At 42.3% G+C, this 21,118-nt stretch overlaps 1 protein-coding gene across 2 annotated transcripts in view; it reads right to left on the minus strand.

The window, feature by feature from the left end:
- LOC130387035 (guanine nucleotide-binding protein G(olf) subunit alpha) overlaps positions 1 to 19,305 on the minus strand; it is a 47,395-nt gene extending 28,090 nt beyond the window's left edge. The window contains exons 1-5 of one of the 2 annotated variants that reach the window (XM_056595962.1): positions 18,606 to 19,305; positions 12,352 to 12,424; positions 11,734 to 11,788; positions 11,459 to 11,578; positions 4,554 to 4,651 (exon numbers count right to left, since the gene is read on the minus strand). In XM_056595962.1, coding sequence (XP_056451937.1) covers positions 4,554 to 4,651; positions 11,459 to 11,578; positions 11,734 to 11,788; positions 12,352 to 12,424; positions 18,606 to 19,086 — 827 coding nt within the window. In that variant the 5' untranslated portion in view covers positions 19,087 to 19,305. Of the gene's footprint in view, positions 1 to 4,553; positions 4,652 to 11,458; positions 11,579 to 11,733; positions 11,789 to 12,351; positions 12,425 to 12,657; positions 15,201 to 18,605 lie in introns of those variants that run through there. The other variant, XM_056595963.1, reaches the window with a different exon arrangement.
- Between the last annotated feature and the right edge of the window lie 1,813 nt (positions 19,306 to 21,118).

Below are 21,118 nucleotides of genomic sequence, written 5' to 3' on the forward strand. Positions count from 1 at the left end.
CCAGTCCCAGCTGTCTCTCTGACCCCTGGCTCCAACTCAGAAACCCTCACTAGAGGAGCCCGGTCCAGGTCCCAGCCAGAGCCCTTTCCACAGGGCCTCGCTGGAGCTACAACTTTCTGCAAATCCAGCAAGGCCACAAAAAGACCCTGATGACTGGCCTCCTCCCTTCGGCCCAACCTTAAACCAGGGTTGATCAACCTGATGGGCCGCCGACCCTAGAAATGTGTCACCAATGCAATCCAAACCCAAAGCTTTGACCCAAAGCTTGGGTCCCCTGAATCTGCACACACCATGCTTGATCGGTCTATCTCCAAATTAACATCATAAGCTCTGAAGCTCACACACCTACCCAGGTTATCTCAACACAACCTGGCTCTCTGTCTGCTTCCATACAATCTACAACTCCCCCTGGATCTGCTGACCAGTTCAGGAGGAGCTCACAGCCATCACAGCTGCCATTTAATACAGTGTCATGAGAGTTAAGGTCAAATAACTAAATAACAGTGTCCAATTAAGGTATTTATGACGTTAATACAACTTTCATGCCTAAATGCTAATAACATCAACATCCCGACTTCTATATCGGTAATTTATGAAATACACATTGACAGGCTAAGAATTTGAGTAGAACCCATAGTTTAAAGACTACCTATGGGAGGGAGAACAAAGATGTTGCTGTTACAGGGCAGGGGATTCAAATCAATGGGTTGCAGCCAAAAATAGCCCCCAACCTAAAAATCAACTAATCAATCAATCAATCAATCAATTGACAAGCAGACACATATCTATGCTCTTAAAAACATATAAATGTGTGATGCAGAGAGAGGAAGAGAGAGAGGGAAAGAGGAGGGGAGGGGATCAATGGGTGACAGGATTCCAAAGCATCAATATGGACATGCTCTTTGGCATAACAAGTGCTCGTCACATCGTCCCATCGTCACATAGCATGCCACGCTCTGTCCTATAGAGCCGGTCAGCATCAGAGCTGCTGGAAAAAAATACTAAATAAATGAGGCCAACAGAGGTCCGTGAAGGACAAAGGAGGATTATTATTTGGATTACAGCGTAAACCTTTAAATGAACATAAAATGTTGTCTTCTTGACGTGTGTGAATGTTACACAGAGGTATGATAAAATGCGTAAAAACAGTAGCAATAAATGATTTCTTTGAGGATCGTAGGTTGGTAGATTTTGTGTTCGTATACAATGCTTTTCTTGCAACACAGTATTGCACAGCAGTGGTTACTGTATAATACTGTATCTTATTTGATGTGTTTGTATGCACATTTCCTTGGTGACAGGCATTGAAATACTGCACTCTATTAAATAGTTTCAAAATGCATGCAATGCAAAAATGTTTTGAATGAATCATAACTCCAAAGCTAAAGTTCAGTTTCACAGTTTAAGGCTAGTCTCTATTCGTAACTAATTTGCAGTTGTGTGATCCAACAAAGGGCCCATTTAAGAATAAAACATTTGAGTGGATGTCAACTGACAACGTTACAATCTTTGACCAGTATTACAAAACCCAGGAACATCATGAGGATGTTATATTGGGGCTATGAAGGAGAATGGGTTGTTATAGCCTTCTCGTACACCTCTCAGGAGTTCACATGGAGGTTAAGGCCAAGACAGGAAGTCAAAGAGTGGACATGCTGTCTGACAAATCCCAGTCCACACACATGTGCATGACAGAGACAAAAAAAGTTTTTTACTGATAAAGACAACCGCAATAAGCATTTTCACACACATGTAGCCTAGATACCGTTTTGTCTTATCATATGGTTTGAAAGCAGGGTTATTATTGAGGTATTGAGATCAAAAATAAATTATTAATGAATTCTATTGATATTATTTATTTTCAGTGTGATGAGGCCCATAGCTCTATTGCTAAATTGCAGCCTGTGCTAATTTTTAAACTGAGAGGGGAACTACTACTGAAATCTCCTCTTTGTTTTGAGGTTCAATGTGTAACTTCACACGCATGCACAATCCTTAAAGTGAAAAACCTGCTTGTCAAACTAACGGCACATGCCAAACTCAAAACAATACTTCTATGACTCAATTGCAAGCTAAAAAGGAAGAACATTTGCTCATATGCACTCATGTTCGCACAGATGCAGGCTCACACACACACACACACACACACACACACACACACACACACACACACACACACACACACACACACACACACACACACTCACACACACACACATGAACGCACACACCCACACACACACACACACACACACACACACACACACACACACACACACACACACACACACACACACACACACACACACACACGCGGGGACAAGGCAGAAAAAGGGCCAAACCACAGGCCCAAGTCTGTATCAGCGCTACCTTACAGCCTCATGTGACTCTCTTGCTATCACCTGACTCTCTGTCGCTGTCTTCCTTCATCTTTCTTTCTCTCTCGCTCTCTCTCTGTCGTCGTCTCCCCCCCCCCCCCCCCCCCCATCTCTATATCTCTCACTCTTCCCCTTCTCCCTCTCTCTCTTGTCTGTTTTCCCTGGGGTCGGCATACACTGGCTTTTGCCTGGTGTCAATCGAGAAAGGACCGGCAAAACGCTCACAACGCTGAAACACACACACACACACACACACACACACACACACACACACACACACACACACACACACACACACACACACACACACACACACACACACACACACACACACACACACACACACACACACACACACACAGTACAATCCCCCCTCCCAAAGGGTGTTGAAATGTATGTCCAGAGGGTATTCAGGGAAATCGTAAAGGAGACGGTTTGTCTACCATATAGCCCATGCCCCCCCATCCCGCCCCCCCCCCCCCCCCCCCCCAACAACCACATAACTTGACAACAGGACGACAGGCTGCACACAGATACGGTGTAACTTTGACCGAACCCAGAGATAAAGCAGGGCAACCTTTGAGATGAGAGGCGAGGCTAAAGACGGGGGGGCTGCGGATGAGGCCACCCCCCCCCCCCCCCCCTCTCTCGCCCCTCGTATGTTTACATCTGAATCCAGAGGTGAGCCCGGCAGGAAGCAGAACAGGTAGAGGGGGAGAGCTCACTTTGCATATCCAAATGTCCTTTTTTCTTGGCACATGCCACAGGCGGAAAACCGCCAACCCAGCGACGGCCGCTGCCGGTGTGCGGCTGGTCGGGCACTGGGTAAGGGCCCCTCTCATCTGGGGAAAAGTACTGTGACACAGGAGTCCCTCATGGGGCGATCCCACACCGCATGGACTGTTGAGTGTTGGGACAAGTGTGCTGTGGGCGTGATGTATCGCGTCCTGGAAGACGTGGCACTCACTGGGAGAGTGGGGCCAACCTTTGACAGTGACAGCAGCCACAGGTCAGGGTTAGGTGAAGAACCCAAGGGCCTCACGGGCCAGGAGCCAAAAACCAAAACAAATGATGGTATCAAAATAAAGACACGGTATGGTATGGTGCATTTCCAGAAGGCAGCCGCCAGCCCATTTTACACGTTGGAATGCTCCCACGATGAAATGTCTACGTCTGCAACTGTTAAAACAGTAATCCAGAACTACAGACTTTATAATAGTAACAGTAAAAGTATTGTAATATCAATCCTAATTCTACTAAGCTGCGATGGTATTGATTGATAAACATGGTTTTCAGTCCCTCACTGGACATGAGATAGATTATTCTGTTGTGACCAGAAAGGGGTCCATCTTAGCTACAAAGGCACCAAACATGATCTACTGTATACCGGCAAACATACAACCCATCTATTCCAGTTTACCATGACAAATTGTTACATTTCCAACGATTATGAGTAAAACGGCTGCTAAGGTTTTACTTCAACAGACAATTTAGACTCAGCCCGATAAGTAATTATAGACAGTAATACTGTCATTGCCAATAAAAATGTATTGAATCATGCCATTGTTTGTGAATTACCAAGTGCTTTCGGAACTACCATCAGAAATGGACTGCCAGCACTACCATTATAAGAAACGACTTGTACAGGATAAATAACCCCATGCCTGTGATGGACAACATTACCTGTAAGTTAAAAAACATTCTGGAGAATCATCATAAATACAATTGGCCTGCCAATTGTATTTATTAGATTGGCGGTCATGTGTGCATATGTTCATGCATTGGCCTGTGCTCGATTTCCAAAAATGCTAATTCAACAGGCGCTTGGCATGCCCCACCCATTGTAAACACATGCCTCCTGTAGTCATACTTGACATGACATTCGCACATACTGTGCAGCGCTCTCTCAAACCACAAACAAAGGGGAAGAGGACAAACCCAGCAGCAGAACGTGCCACTCGCTCTGCAAGCTGCCAAACCGAAATTAACAATTCTATCGCTTTCACACCGATTTCCAGTTGCGAAAGTTACCGACGATTACAAAACTTGGTGGACGCATTGTCAAGAATCTTATTGTCCACCTGGAAGCACACAATAGGCTAGATAAAGGAAACACACACATATGCGCAGGCACGCACGTAGAGGCGCACACAAAATAAAAGCGTGTGAACTCACTATTGTGCGCAGTCAATGAGCTGGTACTCGTTGGACCTCTCGAAGCACGCTTTTACTCCCTCGTCGTCCCACAGTTTCTTCGCATGGTCAAAGAACTCCTGTTGCGGAAACAGAAGGGGTGTTAATAAAGATAGCATGTCACAGAAATATATAGAGATTAATAAACACACACAGTGCAATGCGGATGAGGGAAAGGGGAACGGAATGGGGGGGGTGGGTAGAGTCCAACATACGTGGAGGCCACCTTTCCATCTAAATACAACCAACGACCGACTTATTGGTCCAAATTCATAGTTTACGTGTTGGTTACCATAACTGCTGTACAGCACCCCTGTGTTTGTAACTCATAATGTATATATTACCCACATGTATGATGGTTCTGACACATAAGCAGCTCTGATTGTATAGGAAAAACACAAGCAGTAGCGTATACGTATACAGGAGGAACAAAGAGCAGTTTTGTTTTCGTAAAAGTTAATTTAGCCAGATCATAATTTTGAAGGGGCATTAGGGCACCATAGACCTAATACGAATTAGTATTGATGACTCACTTTGCCAATGATCTGAAATACAAATATCATGTAAGAAAAATCTGCCGCTTCATACTGAATGATATGCTGTGTTACGCATACTAAAACATACAACACTATGCTAATAATTCTACATTTTATTTGAATTAGGAATATGTCAGATAGAGGGACATAAAAAAGACATGATGGTCTCACATCTCTGCACTTCTGTAAGTGAATGTTAAAACCAAGAGGGCCCATGCAAGGGCAAGGAATGAAGAAATATATAGATAGATAGATAGATAGATAGCCACATGTTCATCAAGTTTAAGTACGATAATATTAAATACAAACGGCCATCTCACTCGCTAGGGCCACATTGAGAAATCAGTGACCACAATATGTTTACCCAGACATTGATCGAGAGGACCTTTCGATTTTTAGAATGTTCGATCAATTATTCACACCGTTGACACAATATTATGACAATATGCATGTCTTCCTTATGACATCCATATTATACATATTGTAGACATCCAACAAAACAGAAACACAAACACACACACACATAAACACGTCACACACACATAAACACAAACACACACGCACACACACACACACACACACACACACACACACACACACACACACACACACACACACACACACACACACACACAAACAGACACACAACCAAAAAGAGTTACTAAACATAGTCTCCCACAGCTCTTCAGCTGACCGCTGGTGCTGGACAATGGTGCGTATTATGCAAGGATGGCACTGCGAGTTGGAGAGAGGGAGAGGGGGGGGGGGCTTCATCTTATCAATGACTTTGAGATATTTCTCAGGATTCTCTGTATGCTTCCCCCCCCCCCCCCCCCCGAACAAAGATGACTGGTTTTAAATACCTCTCAGGGCTCTACTGTGCACATGTCTTTTTTAGACCCCCGCCGCCCCCCGGCTCTGAGACTAACACATGACCCGCTGCACTCCCCGCTCGCTCCACCGGGGAAGACAGGGCGGGGGGGGGGGGGGAGAAGGCCCCTGAACTGGAGGGAAGGGTGGGGGGGGTGTAGGAGCTGACAAATAATCACATGCTTTGGGAGATCTCCTCGAAAGAGATCCGGTGATTAAGGAGTAAATAAAATAAACACGGAGGTACGGCCTTGTTGCTAAATGATTTGGGTGTTTCTTTTGCTTCGTTGTGTCGTTTGTGTGTTTCTCTACAAAAACACACCACCAAGTCGGTTGTCGTTTATTAAAAACTGGTTAACCAGCTGCTGCCTCTAAAGTGAAGAGGAAGCTATAACATGTTATGCCTACAATGGTAATTGTGTTAGCTAGCAGCTACGATACAATCAAACATTTACTTCCTCACGCCAGGATAAGACGGACCATGGATTAATTTTCGAAGCAAGATCGAAAATCCCTTTTCCCGTGCCCACAATGGTTGCAATAAGCAAACTTTCTGTAACAAAGATTACGATAGCAAAAAACAAAAAAACGGGCCATCATCCAGCCATAACGGTTTGTTCTTGCTGTCACATCCCAACTCGACCACCTCAGCCAATAGCCACAATATTCTACCCCGTAAAACATCCTATGGCTGGGGTTTGTCTCTAAGCTTTGGGGCCCGGCCTCCACCATCTCCGTCAGGCCGCTGGTCAAGGCAAGGGCCCCCCTCGACCAACAAGGGATGGGCCCAACAGTGCTAGCGAAACATTAATCTTGATGGGGACCAGAGGGTGGGGGACAGGGAGAGAGAACCAGAGTATGGTTCTCCTCGGGCTCTTTTCCACAGAGGCGTGTGACACTGGGTCTTTGAATAAATGCAGTGTGTGGTGCAGTGCCCTACAGAGGAACTGATAACACACACACACACACACACACACACACACACACACACACACACACACACACACACACACACACACACACACACACACACACACACACACACACACACACACACACACACACACACACACACACACACAGAGACACAGACACAGAGAGAGAGAGACAGAGACAGAGAGAGACAGATAGAGAGCGAGAGAGAAATTGTCTAAACACAAACATTTAACTCTTTCCCCCCTCTCTTTAATGCGTCCATACTTTTTCACTGGATTTGTGATGTTTAAAAAAAGTTTTCAAGAAATCTATAATTTTGTGCTTCCAGTCAATTGTACGGTTATGTCATTAATACATCCCATTTGTACCCATCAACGACAACTATTCACGAGCACATGCTCCCCTTCATCATTGCTCTATATACAGAGTATGGTCTATGCTTTAGCCATAACAGCCCCATACTGTTAACATACCTCTACTACCCTCTAACCTTTGAGCGCCACACATGGTGTCATTTTGTCTTGTTTATTCTAATTTTACAGTACCACTTTCTCTGTCCATACCTTAATTATGTGTTAGCTGTTTTTACGTTTCCTCTGGGGTCACCTAGTACACGTATCGCTCTCCTGGATGTCCTTTCTCAAGGGTCTCAAGCCTCAACCCCTGACTTATACTTTAAAAAGTTAGATGATCGTCGCCCATTAGAATTGTGCTGTCTTTGTCCCGCTCACAAGATTCTTGTGAGCAGTCCATCTAGTGACTGCAGATGGACACCATTGTGTGTAACTGTGTTTCATGAACTGTGTTACATGACCGTAAACATCAATTATTGCATGACCAAATATGCTAATAAAAGTTATTTTGTATATCAATATTAGTACCAAAGGAAAGAATTGAGTTTTCGGGGCATCGTAAACAAACAACATCTAGCCTATCGAACACTATTCATTTGCCTTGCGACCATTCGCCGTCAATTACAAGATATAGAACATGTAAATAATGTAAAAAAACTGAGAAGACCATGTCGATTATGTTCCTTAAAAGCCATACTTAACCCACACACAGATTTTCAACGACATAAAGTAGTTTGAACAAAATCCCGTGGGCTGCTATGTCACCACAGTGGACCGTTTCACTGTAAGACTGATGGTATAGGTCCATGGATTTGGGCCCATACTGTAGCCCCTAAGAAATCTGCTCGCCCCTTGAGTTCTAAATATCAAAGGAAACATGTACATCTTATGCTTTACACAAAAAAGTCAACAACGATTGTCAAACCAAACCCCAACCAAAGTTTACATACACATTAAAACATCTCTATGGCCACTTTATAGCGACCTCAACCTGTTGAAATGGATGTTAAACAGAATGGGCTAGCTGGCTGGTGCTAGGGGGTTCATGCTAGGTGGCTATGCTAGGAGGTTGGTGCTAGGAGGTTGGGGCTAGGTGGTTTATACTAGGTGGTTGTGCTAAGGGGTTGATGCTAGGTAGTTGGTGCTAGGAGGTTGATGCTAGGTGGTTGATGCTAGGAGGTTGATGCTAGGTGGTTGTGCTAAGGGGTTGATGCTAGGTGGTTGGTGCTAGGAGGTTGATGCTAGGTGGTCGGTGCTAGGTGGTTTATACTAGGTGGTTGTGCTAAGGGGTTGGTGCTAGGTGGTTGTGCTAAGGGGTTGATGCTAGGAGGTTGATGCTAGGAGGTCGGTGCTAGGTGGTTGATGCTAGGAGGTTGATGCTAGGTGGTTGATGCTAGGTGGTCGGTGCTAGGTGGTTGATGCTAGGTGGTTGATACTAGGTGGTTGATGCTAGGTGGTTGTGCTAGGTGGTCGGTGCTAGGTGGTTGATGCTAGGTAGTTTATGCTAGGTGGTTGTGCTAGGGAGTCGGTGGCAGCAGGTTGTTGCTAGCGGTTAGTTTCTAGGTGGTGTTGCTGGGTGGGAATTTTAGGTGGTCGTCGTTGGTGCTAGATGCCAGGTCCTTCCTAGGTGGTGTTACTAGGTGGTCGGTCCTATGTTGTTGGTGCTAGCTCCTAGGTAAGTGGTGCATGGCCAGAGTAGTTGCGCTAGGTGGTTGGTGCTAGGGCCTAGATGGTTGGTGCTAGGACCTAGGTGGTTGGTGATAGGACCTAGATGGTTGGTGCTAGGACCTAGATGGTTGGTGCTAGGACCTAGATGGTTGGTGCTAGGACCTAGATGGTTGGTGCTAGGACCTAGATGGTTGGTGCTAGGACCTCGGTGGTTGGTGCTAGGACCTAGATGGTTGGTGCTAGGACCTAGATGGTTGGTGCTAGGACATAGATGGTTGGTGCTAGGACCTAGTTGGTTGGTGCTAGGACCTAGGTGATTGTGGTAGGCGGTTGGTCCTAGGTATTGGTGCTACACCTAGGTGGTTGTGCTAGGTGGTTGTGTTAAGTGATGGTGCTGGGTGGTTGTGCTAGGCTATGGTGCTAGGTGGTTGTGCTAGGTGGTTATGCTGGGTGGTTGTGCTAGGTGGTTGTGTTAGGTGATGGTTCTAGGTGAAGGTTCTAGGTTGTTGTGCTAGGTGGTTGTACTAGGTGATGCTGCTAGCTGGTTGTGTTAGCTGAAGGTGCTAGGTGGTTGTGTTAGGTGATGGAGCTAGTTGGTTTGTACGCCATGACATAGGGGAGGCATCAGGCCCAATCCTGGGGAAAGCTGCTCATTGTTTAAAATGGGCAGCCAACTCATCTGAATTTGCTTCACCCGATGGTTGTTGGAAAGCTAAGCATAGCTCCCGCTATTTCATTTGTTTCTGCTTTGCATAGACGGCCGTTCAGCGCCCTATTTTCCATGAGTTTACTGTTGTCCCTTGTTGCTCGTGGTAGGGTAAAGGTAGGCCAGGGGCATTTTAAAAAATGGCCCATTTCGAGTGGTAAGAACAGAATATGAAAACTGGGAGGGTTCATGCACGATTAAAAGGACATTGTAACCAGGCTAAAATAATTGTGCCGTTGTGCTATGCACGACAAAATGAAGCTGAGAATTACAAATAACCTTGTGTGTTCAAATGTATGAAATTGGTTGACCATGATGCCAACTCACCCAACTACTTTTTAAGCCAGCATAACCCGCCCTTCCACACTTTCCCATTTCATTGTAGCCCCAACAGGTTAGAGCCACAGGAATTGGCTGAGTTCCTAGGGGGGCTGTATTGGATATCAAGCCAAGCTAGGCTATGTGGTGATATACTGGCGACAATGTAGTGGTGACACCAACAACACTAGTAATGCCCACCACTGATGACATGCACAGACACACCAGACAAAGCTATGTTGTTCCCCTTGGTTTGGCTAGGCCTGGGAACATGGAGACAGCCCTCCCAATGGCCCTGAACTGTCCAACACACACACACACACACACACACACACACACACACACACACACACACACACACACACACACACACACACACACACACACACCTTTAAACTTTATATTCCTGCAATTGCTCAGCAAATAAGCTGGCTAGAGAGGAGAGAATGAGAAACATCCCATGGGTGATGTAAAGTGACACTGTACTAAACAATACTAGTCACGTGACAACGTCAGAGGTGATTGTTATGGTGGGCCTATGGATTGGGCCATGAGGGAAACGATGCGAGTGAACTGGCCTTTGAGAACCAGGCTTTCTCATGACTACTCAGCATGTACTTCTTTAAACTTTAAGAAACATTAAAATGAACCTGTTTGATTCATGTACCACAATTGAATAGTTGGGATCCAATCCACACTCAAAATAATCAAGGTACGCTCCCTAATCGATAAATATCAATAATACACACATTTCCCCACAAAACACAGCCATTTTAGCCTTGCATAATATGGAGTTAGTTTCTCTGTACAGTACAGTAAAAATAAGAAGCACTAAATCGAAATAGTAGGTAGTAACACGCTAATAATCTTTTTCCTTTATGTCTATGCGTTGATTTCTCCTGCCCTATTTTGCAGAAGCTGCGACTCTTATTTTAAAACAAGGAAGACTTTTGAAATTATGTAAAATATTATTTCCCTATCTGGCTATCACGTGACCTAGAGCTATCAGGTGGTAGAACACTGAAAACAATCCCTTTTTCTGATCACATTAAAATCCCAATGTCTGTCCCAGCTACGAAGCATGATAAGCATTCAAAATGGTGGCAGATCGTAAATAAAGTTGCTATTATATGGATGTTATAATCAGTTTTCTCTTATGAAACCCTGTGATAGTGCATCCTTGATGTTTTCCAAAACTCACTCTTTGAAAATAAAATAAGCTCCTTTTTCCCCAATTAAAATCTAGAATATAATGCGTATCAAGGAGACACACATTGCAATCTCTCTAGAAAACAATACAAATATATATCCTGACCCATTAGTCTGTGCATTAGTCTCATTCACTATTTCATGCTCTCTCCTCATACACACACACACAAAACATATATATATAACACACAAACACACACACACACACACACACAGTCATACACACACACACAAACGCACACACAAGACACAAACACACAAATACACGACACAAGATGATGGAAATCTTACCTGTGAATAGTCAAAGTCGGAGAGAGGAGCTATGCTTTTGATGTACTCAATTCTGAATTGGTCCTCTGGATTAGCTAGCGGGACTGGGGGTATCAAAGTGCTCATTGCCGACACTATCGTCTTCAGATCACAAGTTGGAAGTAAGAAGAAAACATAACAAGCCTTTAGTACACAATAAATATAGGACTATTCACTAAAAATGTTAGGTTACATTTAAAAGACACAGAGATAATTATTTACAAAAATAGGAAAGCACTGATACGGATCAAACTTACCACTATGGCATCCTTAACGTTTTTTCGTATATCTTGTATTTTCAGTTTCTTTTCTCTGTGTGGGGACACAGTACAGGTGTAAGGGGACTATCAATCAGGCAATGTCCACAACAAACTAATCGCTGCTGGCAGTAGTCAGATAAAAGCGGCTTGAATATCCCCTAAAGTAGGGATAGGAATTGCTGTAGGGCCAGACAGTAAGATACTCATACAATTACAGCAATGTGACATATAGGCATGTTCAAAATAGACCATTGGTCAGATCAATGCCATTGCAAGGCCTTGCAGCAAAACAAACCATCAATAGGTCTATTGAATCCGACCTATCACCCTTTAACATGAAACTGAGAAACAATTAATCGGACATTTTTCTGTACTCAAACGTTATGTCTTACAGATGTAGTCTGTTGATCCAAAAAGGAGGAAATGGGAAGAAAATAGCTTATATGAACTGAACACTGCGCCCAACAGGCGCTGCAGTGCCTGAGGAAAATCCATTCAGCCTATATTACAGCCTCGACAGTCTCACTCATTAATACACAGACACAAAACATTAATCGAGATTATTTTTGTACAACACACAGGCTATCTCATGTGAAACTATTGAATAACACTCACTCTGCGTTGAAGCCGTTGACGTGTAGAATCCTCATCTGCTTCACAATGGTGCTTTTTCCGGACTCACCCGCACCTTGGACATAAACCCAATACATGAGCATGTTATCAAAACACGAAATGCAGACATCCTGACAAGCCTCAAAAAAAATGGACAAATGTTTTCGAATTGAATGTAATTGTATGCTCGGCTTCGTTTCCATCAATATCCACCCCCCTGACATATCGCAAGCGCTGTCAAACGGGTACGTGTTCAGCAACAGAAAGGCATAGAGAGACATTGACACAAACCATAAATGAAAGCCTTACCCAATAATAACAGCCTATGTGTAGCTTTATATGCTTGTCTTTCTTTTTGTAACTGTTTTTCTATTTTTTTATTTGCCTCTCGTTGTGCCTTTTCGTCGATGCGTTGATCTTCAGTCTTGCTGTTGCCCAAACAACCCATCTTCCGTCTCTTTTAACCCTTCCTCGTTAAAAGAAAATATGGAAATACCTCGGATGGTATATTAAAAAAGCAATACGTATATTGTAAATCTTGGCGAGGCTTCTCGGTCGGAGGGAGGAATACGTTCCCCGTTACAATTCCGCTTTAGCCGCAACGAGCTGGAGCTTCGGCATCCGAGTCATCTAAACGATATTCTGGGTTTTCAAACCAAAAAAAACGATGTTTAAAAAAATAATGGCAAACATGCAAAGGAAGAGGGGGTTTCGATTTCTGGAATCCAGTCAACTGCTCCTATCTTGTTCCTCCCCTCTTCTCACAGTATTTTCTATCTAAATTTCTATCAGTATTTCTGTCTCTTTAACTCAGCACTGCCTCTCTCTGTGACACCAGGAAGTAACCGTGAACCAAGGGAGAGAGAAACGAAGAAATATCTACGTTCAAATTTAACAATCCCAATCAGGCAGGCCTATATATATATATGTACATATATATATAGGCTGATATAATTTTAGAAGTTGCATTGGAAAGGTTGAGCCATTAAAAAAAACATTAGTAGGCCTACAGGAGTCCTCCACTAGCCAGCTATCAAACGAATCGACAAGGGGTGGAAAGTGTCCGCCTCTACAGACTACTTTCAGAGGGCTGGGTCTCATGTCGTCCAACATGAACGCAGTCAGCGAGATGGCCCTGACCTAAACTCTCGATTGTTTACCAAGTAAACTGCACTCTGTCTACATACTAAAGTTAACTATATTCCTGACTCAATGTCTTGATACACAACAAACACGCCGCACATGACATATATTTTTTATGGGTAGGTTGTGTACTTACATTAGAAGTTAGAACATATAACTTATATAGGAATATAGGCCAAGTCAAACGAGCTTAGATATACAACAAGTTTTGTCCTAAATTATGTTTACTCTGCAGTAGTCTACTATTGTGTCAATTTGAGGATAACTAAAGCCCTGTTTACAACGTTTACAATGTTACATATATAATGTAATCAAATATTGCTAATGTGATATTAAAGCAGGATTGTGCCGTATATTACAGTAAACATGTCATATTGCTCTATGTGTAATTGTGTATATCATCAGAGGACTATCTGGCGTTAGGAAGGATAATAGCTATTGCTATTACCTGCTTAAAAATAAATATAACCATATGTTTGTTTGTTGCAGTTTGGGATACCCAAGGAAAGAACCAATTCCGATGTATATACCTTTTGTTTGTTGATAAACACTAAAGAACACTTGATGAGGTAGCAAACGATTCAGTTCAGATAATACATCCCATACATTACTCTGTAATACTATTTTATGTTAGCATATCACTTTGACTTATATGTCTTAGTTAAAGTTGCTCAAGGCCTATGACTTATAAGGCTTTGGGCAAAGATAATAGAATCTTAGCATGTGTAGTGTGCTTGCTACACATAATTAGCCACTAAACTGGTAACCGTTAAATAGGAATAGAAAATACAAAATAGAAACTGTGTTGTAACTTACTAAAAGGATAAAATATTCATCATAGATCAGTCTATATACACACACACATTACACACACACTATCCACTTGTGTGATAAAGAAGTCTATACACATACACACACGCACACACACAAACACACACGGTCACACGCACACATGCACACTCACACACAAATTAACAATTAAAATATAATATAACATAGTACAGATAACTATGCTGTTTCCAATCTTTAGTTAAAGGAGGCTGTGAATATAAACATAGAGCTTAGTACCTTTGTGCCATCTTATATTAGCCTACATCGATTGAGTAAATAAATGCATAAGATGTGTGCCATTGTGTACCATTTCCATGCTATGTAAAAATCCATCTCTGACTGTTGTAATCTTTCAAATTACATAGTATTATTTTTCTGTTTCTCATGTACTGTTTGGACAGAATTAAAGAACATGTTTTAATGGAGGCCTTTTTGTAAAGTGTTTTAGGCTGTCTAGTGGACATATATCTCAGTTCTCTGATTAAATCTTGGAGTTAGATGTACATACAATGATGCAGTGTGCATTGTATTGTCTCATACTGTCCGTATTATCCATTTAATATGGTTGAAATGGTCCCTACGTATTTTGATCTTTATTATTAAAAGCTTCAATCAAAGGTCACTTTGTATTTCGGCTCAAACCATGAATGGGCGTTATATCTCATTGACCACCAACTAATATAGGTATTCAAATATAGGCTACAAGACAGCTATCAATGCTTAGTGCCAGATGTAGAAACGAACAAGCTGCGATGGGCAACATTATGCAAATACCATGCAAATGCTTGGTTCATGCAGTGAAATGAGTGGAACAAAGTAGCTCTGCATGCAAATAAAAAACCGGGACTCTCACTTCATCTGTTGGGTGTTAAAATCTCAACCCCCACCCCCTCCTCCTCGACACCCCTGTCTCCCCACCGTAGAATACAAGGTCATGACAAGCGACTGGCCCACAGTGCTCTCTAGTGCTCAAATAGAGAATAACATTTGTGTTTTTTAGATTTGCTAGTACGCTACCAGCGCTACCAACATTTTCCAAATAAACCCCTCCCCCACTTCCTGGGAATTCATCGTTTTTTTAGTCAGTTTATAATGGCTTGGGATTTAAATGTCCATACAGTCCATCCTTCTTTAATTTACCCTTTTCCTTCATAACCCCAGATGTCCTAGCACAACAATCTCCTCCCTTTGATCCTTAAAGTTCATGTTATCTTATCTTTAAAACTGGATGACTCCCTTTTTATAGACCACTCACTTATATCTTAGTTATTCATTGAAAACGTACACGTATTGTGCTGAAGTCATCATTCGACTCATCTATTTATATCACAAGCTGCAATCCCTAAATATATGTAAATGTAGTTAATGCGGAATAACAACCAGAAAATGCATATGCATCGTATGCCTACATGGGGAATATCTACAATAAAGTCTAAAATGTAATATGTAAAAACATAATTAAAGCGAATAGGATTAACTTATATATAACATAACATATTTGTTATGTTTTTTCTTCGAACAGTTCAAGGAAGAGGATGATAACATTTTCTCTTCCCCTCAGATAAAAGGCCTCAGCTTAACCTCTAACCAACAATGACCATTGAACCCTGCCTGCAATAAGGCTTTGATTTCCATTTAGGGTTACTCAGGACAAGAAAGTGCTGTATACATGTGATTTACTTGTATATAGCCACAATGTAGTTTTTTCTATTATTTGACCATCAAAATATATATGTGGACCACACAAACAGCGATTAAATGTCCTGCTGTATGAAGCTACAAGTCCCACTAGTTTCTTTTCAATTTCCAAACTGCCATCAAAACAATGGGGTCCTTTACCAAGTGAATAGTGTCCCACCCTCTTAAAATACTTCACATTGTGATGCTACAGAAAACCCTTATGCATTCATGTCTGAGAGATGGGGTCCTTGATAAGCCATAGTGTAAATCATGCATTCTACAAATGCAACGGTGCGAGCATAGTTCAATGTCTTTAAAAGTATGTGTCAGTTTGTATGTAGCAAAGCGTTATAAGCTGACAGCAGTATCAGGGCCAATAACTAGGGTGGGCACTGCTATAGAAGCCATAAAACATGACAATTCATCCTTCAATCACGCCTGTTGATGATTAGTGCAACTAGGAACTCAATGGCACCAGTGGTAAAGTACAGAGCAATGGTCAATGATAAAACCCGTCCGGAGGGAAGCAAAGTTCACCTGTGTGAGACATTCTTGCATATATAAGCTGGGGATGGACGAGCCTGCAGGGGCCCATGTGTGGCTGTGTTGTGGTGTGTGGAGATGTATCAATAAGGGGTTCTTTCAGCACCGAGGTCATCCCATTCAAGAAGTCCTGAAACTGAACAGAAACACTGCAGTGACACGATGTGACATGTCCACCTTCTCTCCTTTTGCCATATGTTTCCATCCGGTGTCAGAGCCTGTAGCCTGTGCTCATTAAATAGGGAGTGGAGAGGGGGGTTGATAGGAGAGAGATATGGAACTGCCAGTCAAGTGTCGTTTAGGAACGCTGTTGCAGATGCTAATCACCACCTCCTGTGTCTTTGAAAGCAGGCTTTACCCTACTCATCTGTTGCTGTACTTAATTGGAACATAACTCTGGTCTTGACACCCATCTTTGTATTCAGCAGATAGACAGGTTTTAAGTTACTGTTAGTTAGCAAATTGTTGTTGTGGTATTAGAATGTATACTTTGATGACATGAAGTTGATCTAATAAATAAGTAATGAATGAAATTTCAAAATCCACACACATATAAATGGCAAAAAGAATATATGGCGACACGGGTGCAATCTCAATCTAACTCGTGCAGAAAAATATGGCAGCGCAGTTAAGTTACACTTCCTTATTCCTATCATTATTCAACCAAACACCAGCAGCAAATACAAACAGATAAAGTGACCCAGATTAGCCATAGCCTAGGTCGCCTTGAAATGTAACACTATTTGGAAGGTGTCCACTTTCAGAGGAACTAAAACCAAGCACAGTCCTCCTGGCTGCAACCAGAGTCCCAGTGGACACCTGTAAAGGTACAGAGTCTTGTAGGTCCCTTAAGGAGACCAAATGAGGCCCTCTGTGGCACTCTGGAGAGACTTCAGACTGTACCTGTTTACACCAAAATAATCAGGATTAGGAACAAAAGACGAACAGGGAGCCCATTCCAAATGACAGATTACAACAATAAACATAACATATATATAAACAGTGACTTTTATGAATACCAAAACAATGAAGCTTCTTCTGCTTCAGATTAGTCCCCCGAGGGTAGTTTGAAAGTTATTCAGTCTATCCTACTTAGAACTGGTATATATATATATATATATTTTATGAATACCATAACAATGAAGCTTCTTCCGTTTAAGATTAGTTCCCAGAGGGTAGTTTGAAAGTTATACAGTCTATCCTACTTAGAACTGGAGTTATGGGTTTAGACAGGAATTAAAAGGAATAGCACCTTCTGATATACTGTTCTGACAAGGTATGCTTCTCACTCACTGTTTAACACTTAGAAGAAGAGCAGTTGAGTAGAACTAACAACATGAAGCTGTTTATCTCTTGACGAATGTCTGCTTTTCTTATCATGTCGTGAATCAAACACAATTACAAATGTGTCGATGTAACAATAGCATAACCACAATGATTATTGAAGAATTGAAGAACACACTACTAAGTATGAACATTTGTATAAACATGTCATTTTAGAAAACATAAGGGCCCAGTAGGAGTAGGAGTACTAAGGGGTCCACCCTGACACCTAATGTTTTCTGGTAAACATGATTTATCCATCAATGATAAGTCGTGTTATTAGATAGGCCTAGCAGTCTTATCAGTGTGTGTGTGTGTGTGTGTGCGTGTGTGTGTGTGTGTGTGTGTGTGTGTGTGTGTGTGTGTGTGTGTGTGTGTGTGTGTGTGTGTGTGGTGTGTGTGTGTGTGTGTGTGTGTGTGTGTGTGTGTGTGTTTGTGTGTGTGCGTGTGTGCGTGTGTGTGTGTGTGTGTGCGTGTATATAGTGGGTATTTACAAGAACAATTAAATGTATTAGCTTTAAAACAGCAACAGGACAACAGGCCCAGCTGTGTGTGTGGGTTAACGTCCATCTTCGTCATTTGTCACTGAAAACCGCAGGGGGTAGTCCTCTGAGCCAAGCTAAAAACAAAGTAAAAGGCCTCCCCAACGCACTGACATAATTTCTGACTGTCTACATTCAGTGCCTAATAATAGGCTATACCACGTCCATAACACAACACAGATGGGGACAACCTACCGAGTAATAGCAGTCGATGCGTCTGTTTATACTCCCGTTTGAGCTCCTTGAGCACCCTGTCAATGCTCTTACTGACTTTCTTCGCCTCCTTCTCGGCCTCCTTTTCCTCCACGACAAATTTGTCCCAATTCTTTTGCTTTTGGGTGCTCGTCTTCTGCAGCAACGGCAGGCGTCGACTACGGTCCTTTCCCGATCCCTTTCCCGCTCCTCCGCCACCCCCGTTTTGTATGAGCACAGCATCAGTGCCATCTCCACGGCGGAGCTCCCCGGCCGGGAGCTTAGCGGTGTCCCCTTGGCGTACTTTGCCTCCACCGCGGAGCGACGATGTCTCGCCACATCCCCCTGTGTCCTCTCCACGGGCTCCCCCGGCGCGCGGAGGTACAGCTGTGTCTGGAGGCTGATCCGAGTCCGAGTTAGCGTTGGAAATAGACCCGCTTAGGTCCCCAAAGAGCCGGGGACGCAAACTGTAGCACAGCCCCATGTTGAAACCAATATATGTCTGTCAATTGGACTTTTCATAAATTAAAATATCAAAAACCACGTCAAATCAGCAGTCCTAACGCGCCATCGTAACATCGGAGCTCCAGCGATGTGATCTAAATTCGAATTTAATCCGAAAATGTGAATGAATTATGCTCCGACATTTGCTATATGTCATTTTGCATTTTCACCCGTCAGCCTACGCTTCGTAGATAGAGGATCACCTGATCCCGCTTAGTGGACACTGCGGGTCCACCTTACCGTAAGTAACCAAAAGTAGAACCTTGGAGAAAAAACGCAGCATAGAATCTGCAAATGGTCAACATTCAACTGCACAGTTGTTAGATGAAATGCATAACACACGTCACATTACTACAGTATGGCCATTTCGAGAATGCTGGTCATGATTTTCATTCCACACATTTCTTGACTTGCATATGAGGCACATTCTGTCTGCCCTATATGGTTCATGGAATGCAGACATGAGTCTAAACTTTCCTTATTTTGCCATTTTGTTGTTGGCCTTAAACACGGTTTATCCTGCCAATGCACGTTGCTGTGGTGTTATTTTTTTTTAATTATTATTCTAAATTATTCTTGCTGCGTGTAGTGTGAAAACATTCAGTTGGTCGGATTGTTTGAAACGGTAAAATCAAAGAGAAAATCAATTTAATATAGGATATATTGTAATACAAATACCGTGCATTGTAGATAGATTTGTAGTTTGTTTATAACACATGTTTACATGTGTTACATGTATTTTACATTATCATCTAGAGTTGACAGCCAAACTAATGAATGACTGAATGACTAATGAAAAATATCTTTATTTTGTTTTAATTCGTTTGTCCATCTAATAAGTCTTTGGGGCGTTGGTTTTATAGCACATTCGCATAGGCCTAAATACCATAGCATAATTTGCAGGATTTTAAAAGAAACACTAGATGGCGCTAATATGGAACGGATGTGCTCAGCTAAAGCTAGCAACATACAGGATGCTTCTAGGCTGCCAAGCCAGTCTATTAATAGCAACCCTTGGAGCGAGGCTCTCATCACTTTATTTATAAACAGTTTTTCATAGGCCTACGTTACATATTTTCTACTCAAAAATGCTTATATTTAAAATCAGTGCTTGATACCATGCAAGCTTGACCTAAAGTCAAAGTATTTATTAAATATTATTAAATGTAGGTTTTTACCTCACAGATTGCGGGGTTAATATTTACTTTGTCCCCGTAAAAGAAAAGAGAGCAAACTCTTTCTCTTAAAAGCCAGTTAACCTACCAGTACATTGAAACATAGTTTAATCACTGCTTTATTTTATATTTAAATAATATATATTTAAATAACACCTTGTATATGACAAATATGTGCCATCATATTATTGTAATATACTTTAATAATATTCAGTTACCCTTTTATACTATCGTTTCTCCTTCCTTTATTTTCACATTTCCACGTTCATTTTTTTTGAGCCGGTGCGTAACCCTGTGGCCGTTACCTGGGATTTTGTTGCGTCCCGGACTACCGAGGACTGCGATTTACGGCAATTCCCATCACAGGGTGAGTGGACCTATAATCAGACTCTCAAGGGTGGGAGTCTGCTTTTGTTATCTAGGCCCTGTGGATCAAACAAACCATATTAAACAAGCTACAACAGTCAGATGATATTGTCTAATGAGAAACGCTGAAGTGCTGTGTCTCTGGGGAGCCTTTGGCCCGCCATCAATTCCAATTCGTTATGATTCAAGAAGGTGGTGTTAGCGTGTGGCTAGTTTTAACAAAACAACAAGTTTGTGTTTATTACTCTCATCGTGACTGATGACGTGAAATAATTGAATTTAAATTATTACACTGAGTGAAATATCCCATTTTAAGGTCTATACTTTGATTTACATGCATTATCTATGCCTTATTAAACCACATTATATTAAGCTAATATTAGGACCACATATTTGTGCTAGCACCACTTCTGACTAGTTTCTGCTTCTATACATGGAGTGGTCAACAAAACACCATATAAAGTTAGAGAT

This window comes from Gadus chalcogrammus, chromosome 8 (assembly GCF_026213295.1).
Source record: "Gadus chalcogrammus isolate NIFS_2021 chromosome 8, NIFS_Gcha_1.0, whole genome shotgun sequence".
Classification (NCBI taxonomy): Eukaryota; Metazoa; Chordata; class Actinopteri; order Gadiformes; family Gadidae; genus Gadus; species Gadus chalcogrammus.